Here is an 18,881-nt window from a genome sequence, read left to right on the forward strand (position 1 = left end):
AGCATTAAAAAAAAAGGAAGTGGAAATATAAAATGTGCTTTATACAAAAAATCATAACCACCATAAAAAGGGGGTGGGCCTCATGGACTCTTGCCAATATGAAAGAAATTAATTTATCAGGTAAGTTCTTACATAAATTATGTTTTCTTACATTTAATTGGCAAGAGTCCATGAGCTAGTGACGTATTGGATAGTAATACCCAAGATGTGGAACTCCACTCAAGAGTCACTAGAAAGGGAGGGATAAAAATAATAACAGCCATTTTTCCGCTGAAAAAATTAATCCAACACCAAAAAAAATAAGTTTTTTCTCATAGTTGGAAAACAAACAAACAAAAAAAAAAAACTTAAACCTAAGCAGAGGAAGCAAACTGAAACAGATGCTTGAATAACTTTTCTACCAAAAACTGTTTCCGAAGAAGCAAATACATCAAAACGGTAGAATTTAGTAAATGTATGCAAAGAAGACCAAGTTACTGCTTTGCAAATCTGATCAACTGAAGCTTCATTCTTAAAAGCCCACGAAGTGGAGACTGATTTAGTAGAATGAGCTGTAATTCTCTGAGGCGGGGCCTGACCTGACTCCAAATAAGCCTGATTAATCAAAAGCTTAAACCAAGATGCCAAGGAAATGGCAGAAGCTTTCTGACCTTTCCTAGAATCAGAAAAGACAAATAGACTAGAAGTCTTCCTGAAATCTTTAGTAGCTTCAAAATAATATTCCAAAGCTCTTACAACATCCAAAGAATGTAAGGATCTCTCCAAATAATTCTTAGGATTAGGACACAAAGAGGGAACAACAATGTCTCTATTAATGTTGTTAGAATGCACAACCTTAGGTAGAAATTTAAATGAAGTCCGCAAAACTGCCTTATCCTGATGGAAAAATCAGAAAAGGAGAATCACAAGAAAGAGCAGATAATTTGGAAACTCTTCTAGCAGAAGAGATGGCCAAAAGGAAGAACACTTTCCAAGAAAGTAGTTTAATGTCCAAAGAATGCATAGGCTCAAAAGGAGGAGCCTGTAAATCCTTAAAAACCAAATTAAGACTCCAAGGAGGAGAAATTGATTTAATGACAGGCTTGATACGGACCAAAGCCTGTTCAAAACAGTGAATACCAGGAAGCTTAGCAATCTTTCTGTGAAATTAAAAAGAAAGAGCAGATATTTGTCCCTTCAAGGAACTTGCAGACAAACCTTTATCCAAACTATCCTGAAGAAACTGTAAAATTCTAAAAGATTGCCAGTAGAATTTATGAGAACACCATGAAATATAAGTCTTCCAAACTCGATAATAAATCTTCCTAGAAACAGATTTACTAGCCTGTAACATAGTATCAATCACTGAGTCAGAGAAACCTCTATGGCTAAGCACTAGGCAATCAATTTCCATACCTTCAAATTTAATGATTTGAGATCTTGATGGAAAAACAGACCTTGAGACAGAAGGTCTGGTCTTAAAAGAAGTGGCCAAGGTTGGCAACTGGACATCCGGACAAGATCCGCATACCAAAACCTGTGAGGCCATGCTGGAGCTACCAGAAACACAAACAAACCATCGTTCCATGATGATCTTGGAGATCACTCTTGGAAGAAGAACTAGAGGCGGGAAGATATAAGCAGGTTGGTAACACCAAGGAACTGCTAATGCATCCACCTCCTGAGGATCCCTGGACCTTGACAGGTACCTGGGAAGTTTCTTGTTTAGATGGGAAGCCATCAGATCTATTTCTTGAAGATCCCACATCTGAACAATCTTAAAAAACATCTGGATGGAGCGACCACTCCCCAGGATGTAAAGTCTGACGGATAAGATAATCTGCTTCCCAATTGTCTACACCTGGGATATGTACCGCAGAAATTAGACAGGAGCTGGATTCCGCCCAAGAAAGTATCCGAGATACTTCTTTCATAGCTAGGGGACTGTGAGTCCCACCCTGATGACTGACATATGCCACAGTTGTGATATTGTCCGTCTGAAAACAAAATGAATGGTTCTCTCTTCAAAAAAGAGGCCAAACCTGAAGAGCCCTGAAAATATCACGGAGTTCTAAAATATTGATTCCAAACCCCTTGTGCTGTCAGAGATCCCCAGACAGCTCCCCAACCTAAAAGACTTGCATCTGTTGTGATCACAGTCCAGGTTGGACGTACAAAAGAAGCCCCTTGAACTATACGATGATGATCTAACCAACAAGTCAGAGAGAGTCGAACATTGGGATTTAAGGATATTAATTGTGATATCTTTGTATAATCCCTGCACCATTGATTCAGCATACAAAGCTAGAGAGGTTTCATATGAAAAACAAGCAAAGGGGCTGCCTTTGGTTTCTTAAACGACTTGGATTTACTCCAACTTGAAGGTTTCCAATTGGAACCAGATTCTTTGGAGGAAGGATTGGGTTTCTGTTCCTTATTTTGTCGAAAGGAACGAAAAACGGTTAGAAGCTTTAGATTTACCCTTCGGTCTTTTATCCTGAGGCAAAAAAACTCCCTTCCCTCCAGTGACAGTTGAAATAATCGAATAAAACTGAGAACCAAATAAATTATTACGTAGGAAAGAAAGAGATAGTAATCTAAATTTAGATACCATTTCAGCATTCCAATATTTAAGCCACAAAGCTCTTCTAGCTAAAATAGCTAAAGACATAGATTTAACATAAATTTTGATGATACCAAAATTGCATCACAGATAAAATGATTAGCATGTTGAAGCAAGCGAACAATGCTAGACAAATCAGGATCCATTACAGGTTGCGCTAAACTTTCCAACCAAAAAAAATTGCAGCTGCAACATCAGCCATAGAAATGGCAGGCCTGAGAAGATAGCCAGCATATAAATAAGCTTTCCTTAGATAAGATTTAAGTTCTCTATCTAAAAGGGTCCTTAAAGGAAGTACTATCTTCCACAGGAATAGTAGTACGTTTGGCAAGAGTAGAAATAGCCCCATCAACTTTGAGGATCTTTTTCCCAAAACTCCAATCTAACTGCTGGCAAAGGATACAATGTTTTAAACCTTGAAGAAGGGATAAAAGAAGTACCAGGCCTATTCCATTCCTTAGAAATCATATCAGAAATAGCATCAGGAACTGGAAAAACCTCTGGAGTAACCACAGGAGGTTTATATACAGAATTTAAACGTTTACTAGTTTTAGTATCAAGAGGACTAGTTTCCTCAACATCCAAAGTAATCAACACCTCTTAACAAGGAACGAATATACTCCATTTTAAATAAATAAGTAGATTTGTCAGTGTCAATATCCGAGGTAGGATCTTCTGAATTAGATAGATCCTCATCAGGAGGATAATTCAGTATGTTGTCGGTCATTTAAAATTTCATCAACTTTATGAAAAGTTTTAAAAGACCTTTTACGTTTATTAGAAGGCGAGATAGCAGACAAAGCCTGAATCGTATCAGCAATAAAATCTTTTATATTCACAGGGATATCATGTACATTAGATGTTGAAGGAACAACAGGCATTGTACTATTACTGATGGATACATTCTCTGCATGTAAAAGCTTATCATGACAACTATTACATACCACAGCTGGAGATATAATCTCCACAAATTTACAACAGATACACTTAGCTTTGGTAGAACTGTTATTGGGCAGCAGGGTTCCAACAGTGGTTTCTGAGACAGGATCAGATTGAGACATCTTGCAAATGTAAGAGGAAAAAACAACATATAAAGCAAAATTATCAATTTCCTTATATGGCAGTTTCAGGAATGGGGAAAAAATGCAAACAGCATAGCCCTCTAACATAGAAAAAGGCAAGAGGCATATAGGAAAGGGGTTTTAAATAATGAAATTATTTGTCGCCAAGTATGACGCACAACGCAAAATGAAATTTGTTGGTGCTAACAACATCCGGAAATGCAGACGCAACCTTGTGCAAGGAAACTCGGCGTCAACTAAGATGTTGGAAATAACAAATTTGCGTCAGACGTACCTTCGCGCCAAAAAAATTATTGCGCCAAAAATGACGCAAGTCTAATTTTGCACGCAAAAATTTAATGAAAAAGCTGTCAATTTGAAAAAAAGACTATACCCCAGGTGAGAAAAATATTTTCCTAAATATGTTTTTTCCCAAATATGAAACTGATAGTCTGCAAAAGGAAATATATTTGCCATGAGTCAGGTTTATGTATAAATACAATACATATATTTAGAACTTTATATTAATACATATATTGCTCATCCACATATAGCAGATAACCAAACCAGTACTGAAACAGTTATCAGTAGAGGTAATGGAATATGAGAGTATATCGTCGATCTGAAAAAGGGAGGTAGGAGATGAATCTCTACGACCAATAACAGAGAACCTATGAAATAGATCCCCGTGAGGAAAACCATTGCATTCAATAGGTGATACTCCCTTCACATCCCTCTGACATTCACTGTACTCTGAGAGGAAACAGGCTTCAAAATGCTGAGAAGCACATATCAACGTAGAAATCTTAGCACAAACTTACTTCACCACCTCCATAGGAGGCAAAGTTTGTAAAACTGAATTGTGGGTGTGGTGAGGGGTGTATTTATTGGCATTTTGAGGTTTGGGAAACTTTGCCTCTCCTGGTAGGATTGTATATCCCATACGTCACTAGCTCATGGACTCTTGCCAATTACATGAAAGAAAATATTTTAATAACCCTTTATTTTTAAAGGGAGAAAATTGTACTGTCTCTTTAAGAGAAAGAAAAACTTGAATTCAGCACGTCTTATTCATAAAAACCTTAAGGTTCAAACAATCTGAAAGGTATGTAAATACACAAATACTGAAATTATGGCAAGTGGTCTAAGATACTGTTATGACATTGTCCAAACAGACCCACTACTTCTAACCCAGAGTTATCAGGACGGAAGGCACTTACCTGCACATCTAGCTGTCCGACAGCTCACCCGGTTTGAGAGGATGCCGATCCTCACATGGAGCTGTGGAGAAAGAAAGATCTGAGTAAACTTACTCAGGCTTTCTGAATAGGGCAGCAAATCTATTGAGAAAACGCAGAGAGGATTGTACCTCACAAGTTCCCAACTGCTTAAAAGCCACCACTGCCCTACTGAAGAGATTGACGTGGGGTACGGCTAGACCCAAGGAAAGACCAGAGCAAACCTACTCTGCTTTAAAATAATAAAATCTTGATTGAAGTAAACTTCTTTTCAGACACCGAAAACTTCACCTCTTCCTTGCAATGCAGGCAAAGAGAATGACGGGTTTGTGGGAAGGGAAGTGATACTTATCAGGTTTGCCTCCTCCTGCTGGCCAGGAGTGATATTCCCAACAGTAATTGATTTGTGCACTCACCATGTCATTAGAAAGAAATTACAGTTTTAGCTTATTTTTTCCAATAAAATTACCGATTATTTGATTCTCCTTCTGTAAACAGACTCTTCAAGGACATATTCAAAATAACCTACAATTCTCACATTGTGTAGGTTTTTCACTGAATGCACATGTAGGTCTTTCTAACTATTAATACAGGTCTGGTGTGATTAATGATTTGTACCTCAGAAATTTCAGCAAACTGTGCGTTGGCCTGGCAGCATTTCTCCGCTGTTTCTATGGCAACCTCATAGTTGTCAACAAAGGCTCGATATACACCAAGCTGACTTGCCTAAAAAGGGAGAAAGGGGCTTAGTTAATACAAAGGCAGAAAATGACGGAGGAGTGAGAGTGGAGGGAATGAGAAAGAATGAGGAGATGGAAAGGAACTGAGATGGAATGAGAGGGACACAGGACCCAATTCTCTAAAGTTCTCTGGGCTTGTGAGATTTTTTTTCAGAAATGTTACCAGTGCTACAAAGTCACAGTCCTAATTCTGCAAAGGCTTTTTTTACTTTAAGAACAGTGTTTCTCCCAAAGGGGTTTTACCTGCTTTTAAGTATGTGAAGGCAATACATACATTATAATAGGGCTCACAACAACAACAAAATCAGGATTAAACAAATCATATAAAATTAATAAATGAAAACATGAAGTAAGAAATTGTGTTTCATCGTATTAAAAATTGTAATGAAATTGTTCTGCAAAAAACGTATTTTATGGAAAAACTAAAAAAAAAAAAAAATTCATATTGAAGTTATGCGGAACAAAAATGATTTAAGAAGCACAGAACAAATTGTAATAAAACTACACTGTACAAAATGTAGTGAAATTCATATTTATAATAAAGTTCAAAGCGTATTGTTTTCCTTATTGTAAAAGGAGTTTCCCACGCCTCTGCTAGTTGCCTGATTAGAGGCGTTCCATAGGTGTAGCTGAAATTTCTCCGCCAAGTCTGGTGTATTCTCTAAACAGCTCACGGTTGCAAACACTTATTTAAGAGTTTCTTGCAAACACTTATTACCCAAATAGAAAAACACATGTATACACAAATAGAGGCGATTGTAAGGTACTATATGCTAATAGCTGAGTAATTGGATTTGTATTTACTGCAGAATTTTATTTTTAAAGTGCACTTCCTGATAACTTTGCTCTCCCCAGCAAAATTTCCCTTTCCGTTGAGCTTTATTACTTTCTATGGGAGATTTCGTGCAACTCTCAAGGACAGACACTTTTTGAGATAATTAATGGAGAGCAGCCCCTGCAAGTGTCAACATGGTTTTTCACGTTCGTTTTTATCATCAAGCCCAGAGCGAGAAAGGGTAAAATTATCTAAGTAGTTTTGTCAATGTGAGAGTTCCCTCAAATAACGTGAAGACACATTTTGTTTCAAGAAGAAACAGACTGACATGAGATGAACGGGTTGATTAGGGAAGCTCAACAAAAAATTTTGGTAATGGAAAGGCAGATATTGGGGGACCAGCATACCAACTGATGTGTTTTTGATGACCACTGGGATTTGGGCAAAGGAAAATTAAACAAACAAATGTTGTTGAACTATATGAGACAGCACACTATAAAATATTTGGGTCAAAATGGCGTTCATAAAAATAACGGACTGAAGTTTTGGTGAAGGAAAGCATACATAGTGCATTTTTTTAAACCATGTGGCATGATAACATGTTTAATTCGATAAATTGTTGGGAAAGAAGAATGTATTTATAGATTGATGGCTTCGACTGATACGCACCAGTTTTTGAAAAAGGTCTCCCACACGCTGTTGGTGGCTCCATTTCTGTACACGTGGGAACAGAGCATCATAAAACTCTTTGTGGATCTCATAAAGCTCAGGGACCTTGAAAAAGATGGTTTCAATCTGCTGCACACTGAGCACAGGTTGTGATGTGGTTGCTGCAGCTTTAAGAGGCTTCATGGGCTATGGAAACCAAGAAATTAGTAAAACAAACACCAATGAAAATATACAATAATACTGCTATAGTGATATGAATACTTTGAGGAGTATTTACCAGCAGTAGAGCCTCCAAGTGACTCAGGTAAGTTTCTTCACTGGCAAGAATGGCAGACAGTACCCACTTTCTCATTTCCAGACCTTTCTCCAAGTCCAACTCGTTCTACAGATGAGATAGGCAACCTATCAGCCCATGTCTACATTTATTTTCCACACAGATATCCCTAACATTCTCCTCTGCTCTATTATGATAAACCATACTGTTTTGTCACAAATATTACCGAAGCACTTCTTTTTTACCAAGACCTGCTCTTGCCTTTACAACTCATTCAAGCACAGGAAAACACTGCCTCGCAGAAGATATCCCACTCAAAGAGAATCAGCTTTGCCCAACTGATACAAAAACTCACCGATTTACTGGACTCCAAGGATCCAGAAGAGAGGGTATCTCTACTACCCCTGTTCTTCACACTGAGCTGAGGAGAGGATGAAGGCGACTCATCTATGTAGGGCATTAGGTCATGTTGCACACGATGCTCATCAGCACCACCAGGGGGTGTCCTGCAGAGAGAGGCATCTGAAGAAGACAATCAATGAAGAGGCAAACAGTTTAATCTTTATACTTCCCTCTGTGAGTGTCAGAACATTGAAAAACAACCGTGAAAGAACAGAATGAAAGATAGGCAACCTTTGAAAAGGCAAAAAGATATTTGTTTATTAATGTGGGGAAAACATTTATTTTGTATTGGATGGAGGAGATTCATGTTTCAATTTACAAACTCCAAAGGTCTATTTCAACGAGATTGTACTGATGTGTTTTATACTGAACTAGAATGTAGAGCCAGTGCTTGGAATTGCTGATATCAATCTATGTTCTTATGGCAGATCACAGATACTGTATTGTAAGGGTCCAAACATAAAACTAGTATCCCTCCTATCAAGTAAAGAGCAATTAACATACTTTGTTAGAATACTAAGCAGTACCATATAATGCATAATTAACACTGCAGTGTACAATGATCAGCATGACTTAGCAAAGCATATTTTATAGCAACCATTTAAGCAGTGTTTGTAGTAAGCGAAGTCTATATTATATGATTTTAAGTTCAAAATATTGTGAAAACATTGAACAATGTCCAATTTTAATCTTATTTTATTGCAGCAAGACCGGTGCAAGCAGTGAGTAGTTCTAGAGGGAGTGGTGAAGTCTTGGCATAGTGATCTGGTTGGAATTTACATCACATGTGTGTACTAGAGTCTTTTGAAGGGTCAGCATTGCTCAGTTTTTCTGCTTATGCTATTCGCCACCCAAAACTATTTTATGCCAGCTCAAAATTTGTTTTTAACACACATCTTTCTCAAATAAAGTGAATTTGTAGATAACAGCTTCTCAAATGAATCAGAATCTACTCAAGTGCATGTGATATAGTGTTTATAGCAAAGTGTGCAATTACATTTATGCAGTGTGCTCATTTCTCCTAACATCTCAGAATACAAAAGGATGGCTTGATAGCACATCCTGATGTTATTTCATATCCTCTTATAATGATTTAAAAAAGGTCATAACTCCTGAATTTTATGAGAATATTCTCTCTTACACTCAATGCTCCAGTTTGAGATAAAGCACATAACAAAATGAAAACCCACTGAGGGTCTGATGATTGAAAACTCACCAGCATCGAGAGCAATCTAACAAAATATGAGTTTGTTTTTTAGTATTATATTGTAATGTAGGTAGGTGTCTTTATTTTACAACTAGAACCCTGCAGAGCAAGATAAACAGCTCTCAAGCTAGAATCTTGCCGATACTTCACTCCTCTCAATGCCATACTGAGAGCTTCAGTAAGCCCTAGATCACACTCTCAAAGCTAGTACTAGCTAAGTGAATACATCATAAGGAACTGCTCATAGGTTATGTGCAAGAGCTTCCTACCTTCTTCTTTCTGTACATTAATGGGAGGAATGAATTATGCTTGCCGTGTTCTCCAAAGGAACTTTTTGATGGGCATACCACCTGGCTGAATTTACTGACCACCAATCTAAAAATTATGCCAATATTAACTTAAAATGCATAAATAAAAAAAGGAGAGAATCGCTCAACCTGGGAACGAACAATAGCATAGTAGCTTGTTCTATGGCTAATTACCAGCCTAGAAAAGCTTCTTTTTGCTTATTTTTGTGACTTTCACAGAGAAGAACTTAAGTTCTTCTCTGTGAAAGTCACAAATGAGCAAAAACAGGCTGTTTTTTGGGTGACAACTAGCCATAGAACAAGCGATTATGCTATTGTTCGTTCCCAGATTCAGCGCTTGTCTCTTTATTTATGTAAATTATGACACTTAGGGAAGTCTCTCTAAGTGTGATGCGGGAATCCAGACATGGACCCGTTGCTCAGTGTGCCTAGAGGGATATGGCTGCACCTCATTGACTAGGCTAACACTAGGCTGAAACATACGTTTTGGGTTTTGCAGTTTTGTTCAGAGAGGGATTGCCTGGTATTTCGGGGCTGGACTGTACTGTGAAGTCAGGATCAGACTGATATGCTTCAGGAAATTTCTTCTCTGTGAAAGGCACATGTTGAGCAAAAAGAGGCTGCTTCTTGGGTGGTAACTAGCCATAGAACAAGCTATTATGCTATTGTTCGTTCCCAGGTTGAGCGCTTCTCTCTTTTTATTTATTAACTTAAAATGAGCTACTCTTTTTTCAATGTTTATTGCACAAATTATCATTAAATCAACTTATGTTAAATTATTAAACTAATTTGTGCTTTCGATATCTGAACCATACATTATAATTTTTTATAAATAAGAAAAGTATTACACTGCCCCTACCCGGCTACTTTATAATGCCAACCAGTTGGTAACATTTTCTATGGAGAACACTGTGCGTGTATATTAAATCGGATATAGTGGTTAAAACTGAACATACATTCTAGTAAAAAAAAAAAAAAAAAAAAAAACTGCTTCACTGATAACACACACACATATACACATATATATATATATATATATATATATATATATATACACACACACACATATACACACACACACATATATACATATATACATACATACAGTGGATATAAAAAGTCTACACACCCGTTAAAGTCAGGTTTCTGTGATGTAAAAAAAAATGAGACAAAGATAAATAATTTCAGAACTTTTTCCACCTTTAATGTGACCTATAAACTGTACAACTCAATTGAAAAACAAACTGAAATCTTTTAGGTAAAGGGAAATAAAAAAATAAAATATTGTTGCATAAGTGTGAACACCCTTTTATAACTGGGTATGTAGCTGTGTTCAGAATTAAGCAATCTTATTCAAAATCATGTTAAATAGGAGTCAGTACACACCTGTCATTTAAAGTGCCTCTGATTAACCCCAAATAAAGTTCAGTTGTTCTAATAGGTCTTTCCTGACATTTTGTTAGTCGCATCCTACAGCAAAAGCCATGGTCCACAGAGAGCTCATTGTTAAAAGGTATCAGTCAGGAGAAGGGTACAAAAGAATTTCCAAGGCATTAGATATACCATGGAACAGTCATCAAGTGAATAAAATATGGTGCAACATTGACATTACCAAGAACTGGATATCCCTCCAAAATTGATGAAAAGACGAGAAGAAAACTGGTCTGGGAGGCTGCCAAGAGAGGCCTACAGCAATATTAAAGGAGCTACAGGAATATCTGGCAAGTACTGGCTGTGTGGTACATGTGACAACAATCGCCCGTATTCTTCATATGTCTGGGCTATGGGGTAGAGTGGCAAGACGGAAGCCTTTTCTTACAACAAAAAAAACACAACAAAAAAAAACACATCAAAACCCGTCTAAATTTTGCAAAAACACATCTGAAGTTTCCCAAAAGCATGTTGCAAAAGGTGTTCTGGTCTGATGAAACCAAAGTTTAACTTTTTGGCCATAATTCCAAAAGATATGTTTGGCGCAAAAACAACACTGCATATCACCAAAAGAACACCATACCCACAGTGAAGCATGGATCAGCTGGAACTGGGGCCTTAGTCAAGGTAGAGGGAATAATGAACAGTTCCAAATACCAGACAATATTGGCACAAAACCTTCAGGCTTCTGCTAGAAATCTGAACATGAAGAGGAACTTCATCTTTCAGCATGACATCGACCCAAAGCATACATCCAAATCAACAAAGGAATGGCTTCACCAGAAGAAGATTAACGTTTTGGGATGGCCCAGCCAGAGCCCAGACCTGAATCCAATTCAAAATCTGTGGGGTGATCTGAAGAGGGCTGTGAACAGGAGATGCCCTCGCATTCTGACAGATTTAGAGTGTTTTTGCAAAGAGTGGGCAAATCTTGCCAAGACAAGATGTGCCATGCTGAAAAAACTCATACCCAAAAAGACTGAGTGCTGTAATAAAATCAAAAGGTGCTTCAATAAAGTATTAGTTTAAGGGTGTTCACACTTATGCAACCATTATTATCGGTTATTTGTAGAGCGCCAACAGATTCCGCAGCGCTATAAACAAATGCGGAGTACAACAAAACAATTATAGGGATCAAATGGGTAGAGGGCCCTGCCAAGAGTTGCACTGTTGTAGTCAGCTCTTAAGAACGTAATCTACAAACAGCTGAACTCTTAGGCTTACATGCTAAGGTGGTTCAGGTGATAGCAATGCAGGAGAGGAACTGGTATAATGAAAGGTTAGCGTAGGTTGTATGCATCCCTAAACAGTAGAGTCTTTAGGGAGCACTTGAAGCTTTTAAGACTAGAAGAGAGTCTTGTGGAGCGAGGTAGAGAGTTCCACAAGATGGGAGGCAGTCTGGAGAAGTCCTGTAAATGGGAGTGTGATGAGGTGACAAGAGAGGAGGAGAGTAGGAGGTCGTGAGCAGAGCTAAGGGGACGGGAGGGAGAGTATCTGGAGACAAGGTCTGAGATATAGGGGGGAGCAGTGCAGTTGAGGGCTTTGTATGTCAGAATGAGAATTTTGTGTTTGATCCTAGAGGCAAGAGGAAGCCAGTGAAGGGATTGGCAGAGAGTTGCAGCAGATGAAGAGCGACGTGTAAGGAAGTTGAGTCTGGCAGAGGCATTCATTATGGATTGTAAAGGAGCTAGGCGTCAGGTGGGGAGACCAGAGAGGACAGAGTTGCAGTAATCGATGCGGGAAAGAATGAGAAGAAGAGTGGATTAAAATCTTAGTTGTGTCTTTTGTAAGGAAGTGTCTAATTTTAGAGATGTTTTTAATATGGAAGCGGCAGGCATTAGCCAATCACTGAATGTGAGGAGTGAAGAAGAAAAAAAAAGATCTGAGTCAAATGTGACCCCGAGACATCGGGCATGCGGGGTAGGGGTAATGATTGAGTTGTCGACAGTTAGAGAGATTGGGGGGTGGAGAAGGGGGAAAATAAGGAGCTCAGTTTTGGAGAGATTTAGCTTGAGGTAGTGAGAGGACATCCAGTTAGAGATGTGAGAAAGACAGTTGGTGACACAGGTTAGCAAGGATGGAGATAGGTCTGGTGCAGAGAGGTAGATTTGGGTGTCGTCGGCATACAAAATGATATTGTAAACCGCGGGACTATTAGGGAACCTAGTGATGACGTGTAGATTGAGAAGAGAAGGGGACCGAGGACAGAGCCTTGTGGTACTCCGACAGAAAGTGGTGACGGGGCAGAGGAGGCCCCAGAGAAGGCTACACTAAAGGTACGGTTTGACAGGTAGGAAGAGAGCCATGAGAGGGCTGTGTCACAGATGCCGAGGGATTGGAAGGTTTGGAGCAAAAGAGGGTGGTCAACAGTGTCAAAGGCTGCGGACAGATCAAGGAGGATAAGCAGAGAAAATTGGCCTTTTGATTTTGCTGTAAGTAGGTCGTTGGTAACCTTAACAATTGCTGTCTCTGTGGAGTGATGGGATGAAATCCAGATTGCAATGGGTCAAGGAGGGAGTTTATTGTAAGGAAATGGGATAGGCGTGCATAAACTAGTTTTTCTAGAAGCTTTGATGCAAGAGGGAGGAGGGAAATAGGGCGGTAGTTGGATGGGGAGGTAGGATCAAGGGAAGGTTTTTTGAGGATAGGTGTGATTAGTGCATGTTTCAGCGATGAGGGAAATATACCGGTGCTGAGGGAGAGGTTGAAAGTGTGTGCGAGTATAGGGGTAAGGGTAGCAGAGAGGAAGGGGAGTAGCTGTGAGGGGATAGGGTCAAAGGAACAGGTAGTGAGGTGAGAGCACAGTATAAGTGCCAAAACTTCTTCCTCCGTAACAGGGGAGAATGAGCTAAGTTTAAGGTTATGTGGGTTGTGGTTGATTGAGAGCATTTGAGGGGGTGAGAGAATGGAATTATGTTGAGAGCCGATTTCATTTCTGATGGAGTCGATTTTGTTATTGAAGTGGTTGGCAAAGTCTTGAGCCGACAGAGAAGTTGTATTATGTGGTGGGGGAGGGCGGAGAAGAGTATTGAAAATGGAGAACAAACGTTTTGGGTTTGAAGAAAGATTAGAGATAAGAGTAGAGAAGTAGTGTTGCTTATGGAAATTAAGGGCAGAATAGTAGGAGTTCAAGATAAATTTGTAATGTTGAAAATCAGCTGAACTCCTAGATTTTCTCCAGTGCCGCTCAGAAGTACAGGAACATCTGCGTAGGTATTGTGTCAGAGGAGTATGCCAGGGCTGAGGATGAGTGTGTGATTTCCGAGCTATGGTAAGAGGGGCGAGATTGTCAAGGATGGATGTAAGGGTGCAATTATAGTGGCAGATAGATTGATCAGGGCAGGAAAAGGAGAAGGATGAGAGGAGAGGTTTGAGGGAATTAGAAAGCTGTTGTTGATCTAATGACATAATGCTTCTGTGAAGTTTGGTGTGAGGAGCGGGAGGGAGAGTTGTAGGGAGGGATGATATGTTGCAAGTAAGGAGATGGTGGTCAGAAAGAGGAAAGGGGGAGTTTGTGAAGTTTGAGAGAGTGCATCGATAGCTAAAGATCAGGTCAAGGGAGTGACCATCATGACAAACCGAAAGAGGAAGTGAGTTGCAGAAATTGTTTTGCAGAGGAGGCAGTGGGATTGTCAAGAGGAATGTTGAAGTCACCAAGAATGAGGGAAGGGGTGTCTGAGGAAAGGAAATAAGGTAGCCAGGCAGCCAAGTGATCTAGAAATTGAGTTGAGGAGCCAGGAGGACGGTATATGACTGCAACACGTATAGAAAGAGGAGAGAATAAGCGAATGTGGGTTTCGAATGAGGAAAATGTGAGGGAAGAGATGGGATGTATTTGTTGAAAGGTGCAACAAGAGGAAAGTAAAATACCTACACCACCTCCTTGTTTATTACCAGACCTAGGAGTGTGGCTGAAGTGGAGACCCCCATGTGACAGAGCAGCAGTGGATGCTGTGTCTAGGGGAGAGAGCCAGGTTTCTGAAAAGAGGTCATGTATAGAAGTGAGTTTGTTGCAAGCAGAGCGCACAAGTGAAAGGGGTAGTAGCTTTTGATGCAAGAGGAATGTGAGTAAGGTTGTCAGAGTTTAGTTTTTTAAGTCTGTGGGACAGTACACATGGATGTGCACGGCTAGGCAGTTGTTGGGGACCAGGATTATGGGAGAGGTCACCAGAAGTTAGTAAAAGCAAGAGGGAGAGTGACATGAGATGAGATACAGATTTGCAGTAATGAGACTGCTTTTGAGACAAGGTGCAGGGGGGAGAGAGAGTGTTTAGGAATAGGTAAAGTTTGCGAGTACAAACGTAAGGTGAGTTTAAGAGAGATGAGCTAATGAACAGTACAGGTGGAGAGGGAGAAGGAGTAATTGAATAATGTAGTTTGTTATAGAGACAAAAGGCAGCAACAAGGAATATGAAGATATTAGGCATTTTTACAAAAGAGGGAACCAGTTAAACACATAAGACACAGTATTACAGTAGCAATTGCATAAGAAAACAGTAAGGTATATAAAGCATAATATTACAAAAGTACCTGCCTTTTTCTTGCCCCTTGCCCAATCCTTGTTCAATTCTTGTATAAAATTCTATTGCTAATGCCTCACTTAGAAAATGTGAACATATGTTGTTATAGCAATGCACATCCCAAACTAGTGTGAAATATATGCAGGAAGGGCAGTTAGCGGAGTCCACTAAATTTAGTTGATTGCTAATCAAAGACAATTGGAAAGGCCAATTGGAACGTTAGATTCTGGTCTTGTCAGGGTGATATGTTAAGTAAACAGACAATAAAATTTGGGGGAGGTTAAAACTATGGAACAAGACAGCTATACATTTTAGAATAATAGCAAGCATTAATAAGGATTGAACATCACATGGCAATTAACTAAACATTAGAAATAAGACATTGGATAACAGTACAACAAATGTAGGACTAAATTAAACTAAAATCACTTGCTCTATGTAAATATTCACGTACCAGAAGAGAGTTACAGGAGAGGAAAAAAAAAACACCAGAGGGCAGTGAATAGTTTGCAGATTGACAGGGTCTCTATTCACGTACCAGAAGAGTTACAGGAGAAGGGGGGGGGGGGGGGGGGGGGAACACCAGTGTGCAGTGAATAGTTATTATTTTAGTTTTTTATTTTTATTTCTCTTTACTTAAAAGATTTCAGTTTGTTTTTCAATTGAGTTGTACAGTTTATAGGTCACATTAAAGGTGGAAAAAGTTCTGAAATTATTTATCTTTGTCTAATTTTTTTACATCACATACACACAATTTATTCCTTATTATATCAATTACACACATGCAGGAGAGTTTACCAAGTGACTGAATGCACATCTCATCATCTGGTTAATCGTATTCCCACCCCCTATTTCTCCTATGCCTATGACCCAGTTTAGTATAGATGAAGTTGTTTTTCCAGTATGATAGGTGAGGAAACTATTGCAGCATAGCAAAACCTTTAGTAAGGTGACACTTTAAGAGGGGGAGGAGGTGACAGAGATAGGGGTCAGTATGTCAAAACAAACATGACAAATTTGTTTTAAAATATAAGGAATGTTAGAGAGGTGTTAAACAATGTTTATCAACTCAATTCTTTTTTAAGTATCCCAAACAAGCAGTGATCAAAGAGCTAAGTCTGGGTAAAATGGTAACAGTGTTCAGGGAAAGAAATGCTTTTTATGGCAGTCTTAAAAATATATCAAATATACAATCACAGTAAGCAGTAATGTGTAAGGTGGTTGGAAATATGGAATAAGGAAACTGGAGAATGGGCAATAAAGGGATTATCTATCTTTTCAAACCATAATATTGGGAGTAGACTGTCCCTTTAAATGGACACTCAAGTTAAAATAAAATTTTCATGATTCAGATAGAGCATGGAATTTGAAACAACTTCCCAATCACTTCCATCAACAAAATGTGCACAGTCATTTTAGATTAACACTTTTTGAGTCACCAGCTCCTACTGAGCATGTGCAAACATTCACAGAATATATGTATATGCATTTGTGATTGGCTGATGGCTGTCACATGATACAGTGGGAGTGGAAGTATACATAAATTTGTCAGAAAAAGTCTAATACTCATTTGAAGTTCAGACTAAGTGCTATTGCATTGTATTGTATTTTTATAATGTATTTGTCGATTATGCAAATCTACTGTATTTACTGGTCCGTTAAGAAAAATAAATGACAATTCAAATATGGCAAGTAATTATGTAGATGGATTATAGAGGACAAGAATTCCCAGAGCAAAAAGGTCTGACAGAATGTGCAGACAGGAATCATTGGGAGTACACCAGGAAATTGAAAACCTCATGGAAACAGAAAGCAGAGCCAGCACTGAGATGCAAGTGTGTGTACTAGGCCAGATATATTTGGAAAATACTCTCATGCCACCTCCTGCAGTTACTGTGCCCATACACATTGCCAAACACTGGAAGATGACGCCACCAGGACTAGGAATGAGTAATGCAGTAGATATCCTGGACAACACCCACCACTGGTAACACAATCACAAATATCACTGGGCAAATACATTCACATAAAACAAATCAGGAATTTGTGACCCTGCCATTACACGAACAGGTAGTTCCAGCTTGTCAAGCTCAACCAGTCCCAATGGTATGTTAGGTCACATAAGTGTGGCTAAAAGACAACAAGAACCCCCTTCAGCTTTGCCGATATCATTTTGCAGCATACTTCTGATACCCAAGAGAATGGGTCAGTAACCAAAGTGCTCCATATAAGCAAGAACAACAGGTGCATCACACATGACTCATGGGATTCACTGTGCTGTACACAGCACCTGTTATCCCACTTTGTAGCAGTTGTATATAGCAAGAATGAAGAGAGTGTCTCCTTGCTGTGTACACATCCCTACTGAATATGCATACCACCTCTGCTGTGCGCACACACACTCCATTATGCATCACTTTGGTGTGTTTAGACATCTCTGCTCTTTCCCTTGTATTTCCCAGCTATGCTATCACATTTCTATTGCTATTTCTAGCACACTGAAGTGGGGCTTAGGGTGGAAATAAAAAGATTGCAAATTGCTTACATGGCATGTTTCTCTAAACAAACTCTTGCAAACATTTGAATATGAAGTTACATAACGTTGACTGTAAATGCACAGTTTACTCACTGCTTTTTTAATTTATTTAAAAAAGGGACATTAAACACAAAATAAATGTTAGATAGAATGATGTTCTCAAAGCAAAGATTAGCCTGACAATAATAGGTAGATGTTATTGATAAAATTATAGTATTTCTTTAAATATTGAAGTTTTAGCCCCATAAAGCAATATAGACACTGTCATATTGGAATCTAGGTTTCCTTCACTGCTGAGGCCAATTGGGAAGCTTTTTAAAAAGAGCCCTACAGTGTGCAGCCAATGACGATGCAGAATATAACAGTGTTCAGCCTGGATTTTGCAGGAAAAGGGGGACAAAATAATTCTCAAGTCATACAATGAAATACAAAATCTGCAGAAAGAATATTCAAATGGGAAAAAAAAAATGAAATCACATTAATAGAACAAAAAGGAAAATATAACATCCTAGTAAAACCATATAATGAAGAAAAAAATCTAACAAATTAATTTGCACGATACTACAGATGAGACTATATTTTAAGAGAGTTAGTCAATATTCGTTATATGAAAATCATCTCTCTAGCGGCCAGTAGAAGGTATAACATACCAGTCAGGTTTTGGAGCTTTCATATATAGTCCATTGTATCATATCTAACTTACCATAACAAGATTATCATTGTTTTGTTGTACTCCGCCTTTGTTTATAGCACTGCAGAGTCTGCTGGCGCTCTACAGATAACTAATAATAATAATAATAATATCAAAATGAAGAATGGGCAGGTAAATAGGCTGAGATGTGATTTTTCTTTAGAGTTATAGAAAGTGTATAGTATTTAATATAGGATATTTAATAAGTCTGCAATTTCAAAATAAATGTCAATTTGGTCAATTGAAAATGCATTTTTCCTGTGCTTAAAAGGGACAGTCTACGTGAATTTTTATTGGATTTAAAACGATAGATAATCCCTTTTATTACCCAATCCCCAGTTTTGCATAACCAACACAGTTATAAATAATTAGTACACGTTTTACCTCTGCGATTACCTTGTATCTAAGCCTCTGCAGACTGCCCCCT

At 38.6% G+C, this 18,881-nt stretch overlaps 1 protein-coding gene across 1 annotated transcript in view; it reads right to left on the reverse strand.

Moving 5' to 3' along the window:
• BCR (BCR activator of RhoGEF and GTPase) overlaps positions 1-18,881 on the reverse strand; it is a 169,087-nt gene that overhangs the window by 132,103 nt on the left and 18,103 nt on the right. Inside the window, exons 2-5 of the mRNA XM_053701993.1 lie at positions 7,715-7,881; positions 7,363-7,467; positions 7,086-7,271; positions 5,520-5,627 (exon numbers count right to left, since the gene is read on the reverse strand). Coding sequence (XP_053557968.1) covers positions 5,520-5,627; positions 7,086-7,271; positions 7,363-7,467; positions 7,715-7,881 — 566 coding nt within the window. The remainder of the gene's footprint in view (positions 1-5,519; positions 5,628-7,085; positions 7,272-7,362; positions 7,468-7,714; positions 7,882-18,881) is intronic.

The sequence above is a fragment of the Bombina bombina genome, chromosome 2 (assembly GCF_027579735.1).
Source record: "Bombina bombina isolate aBomBom1 chromosome 2, aBomBom1.pri, whole genome shotgun sequence".
In the NCBI taxonomy this organism is placed as follows: Eukaryota; Metazoa; Chordata; class Amphibia; order Anura; family Bombinatoridae; genus Bombina; species Bombina bombina.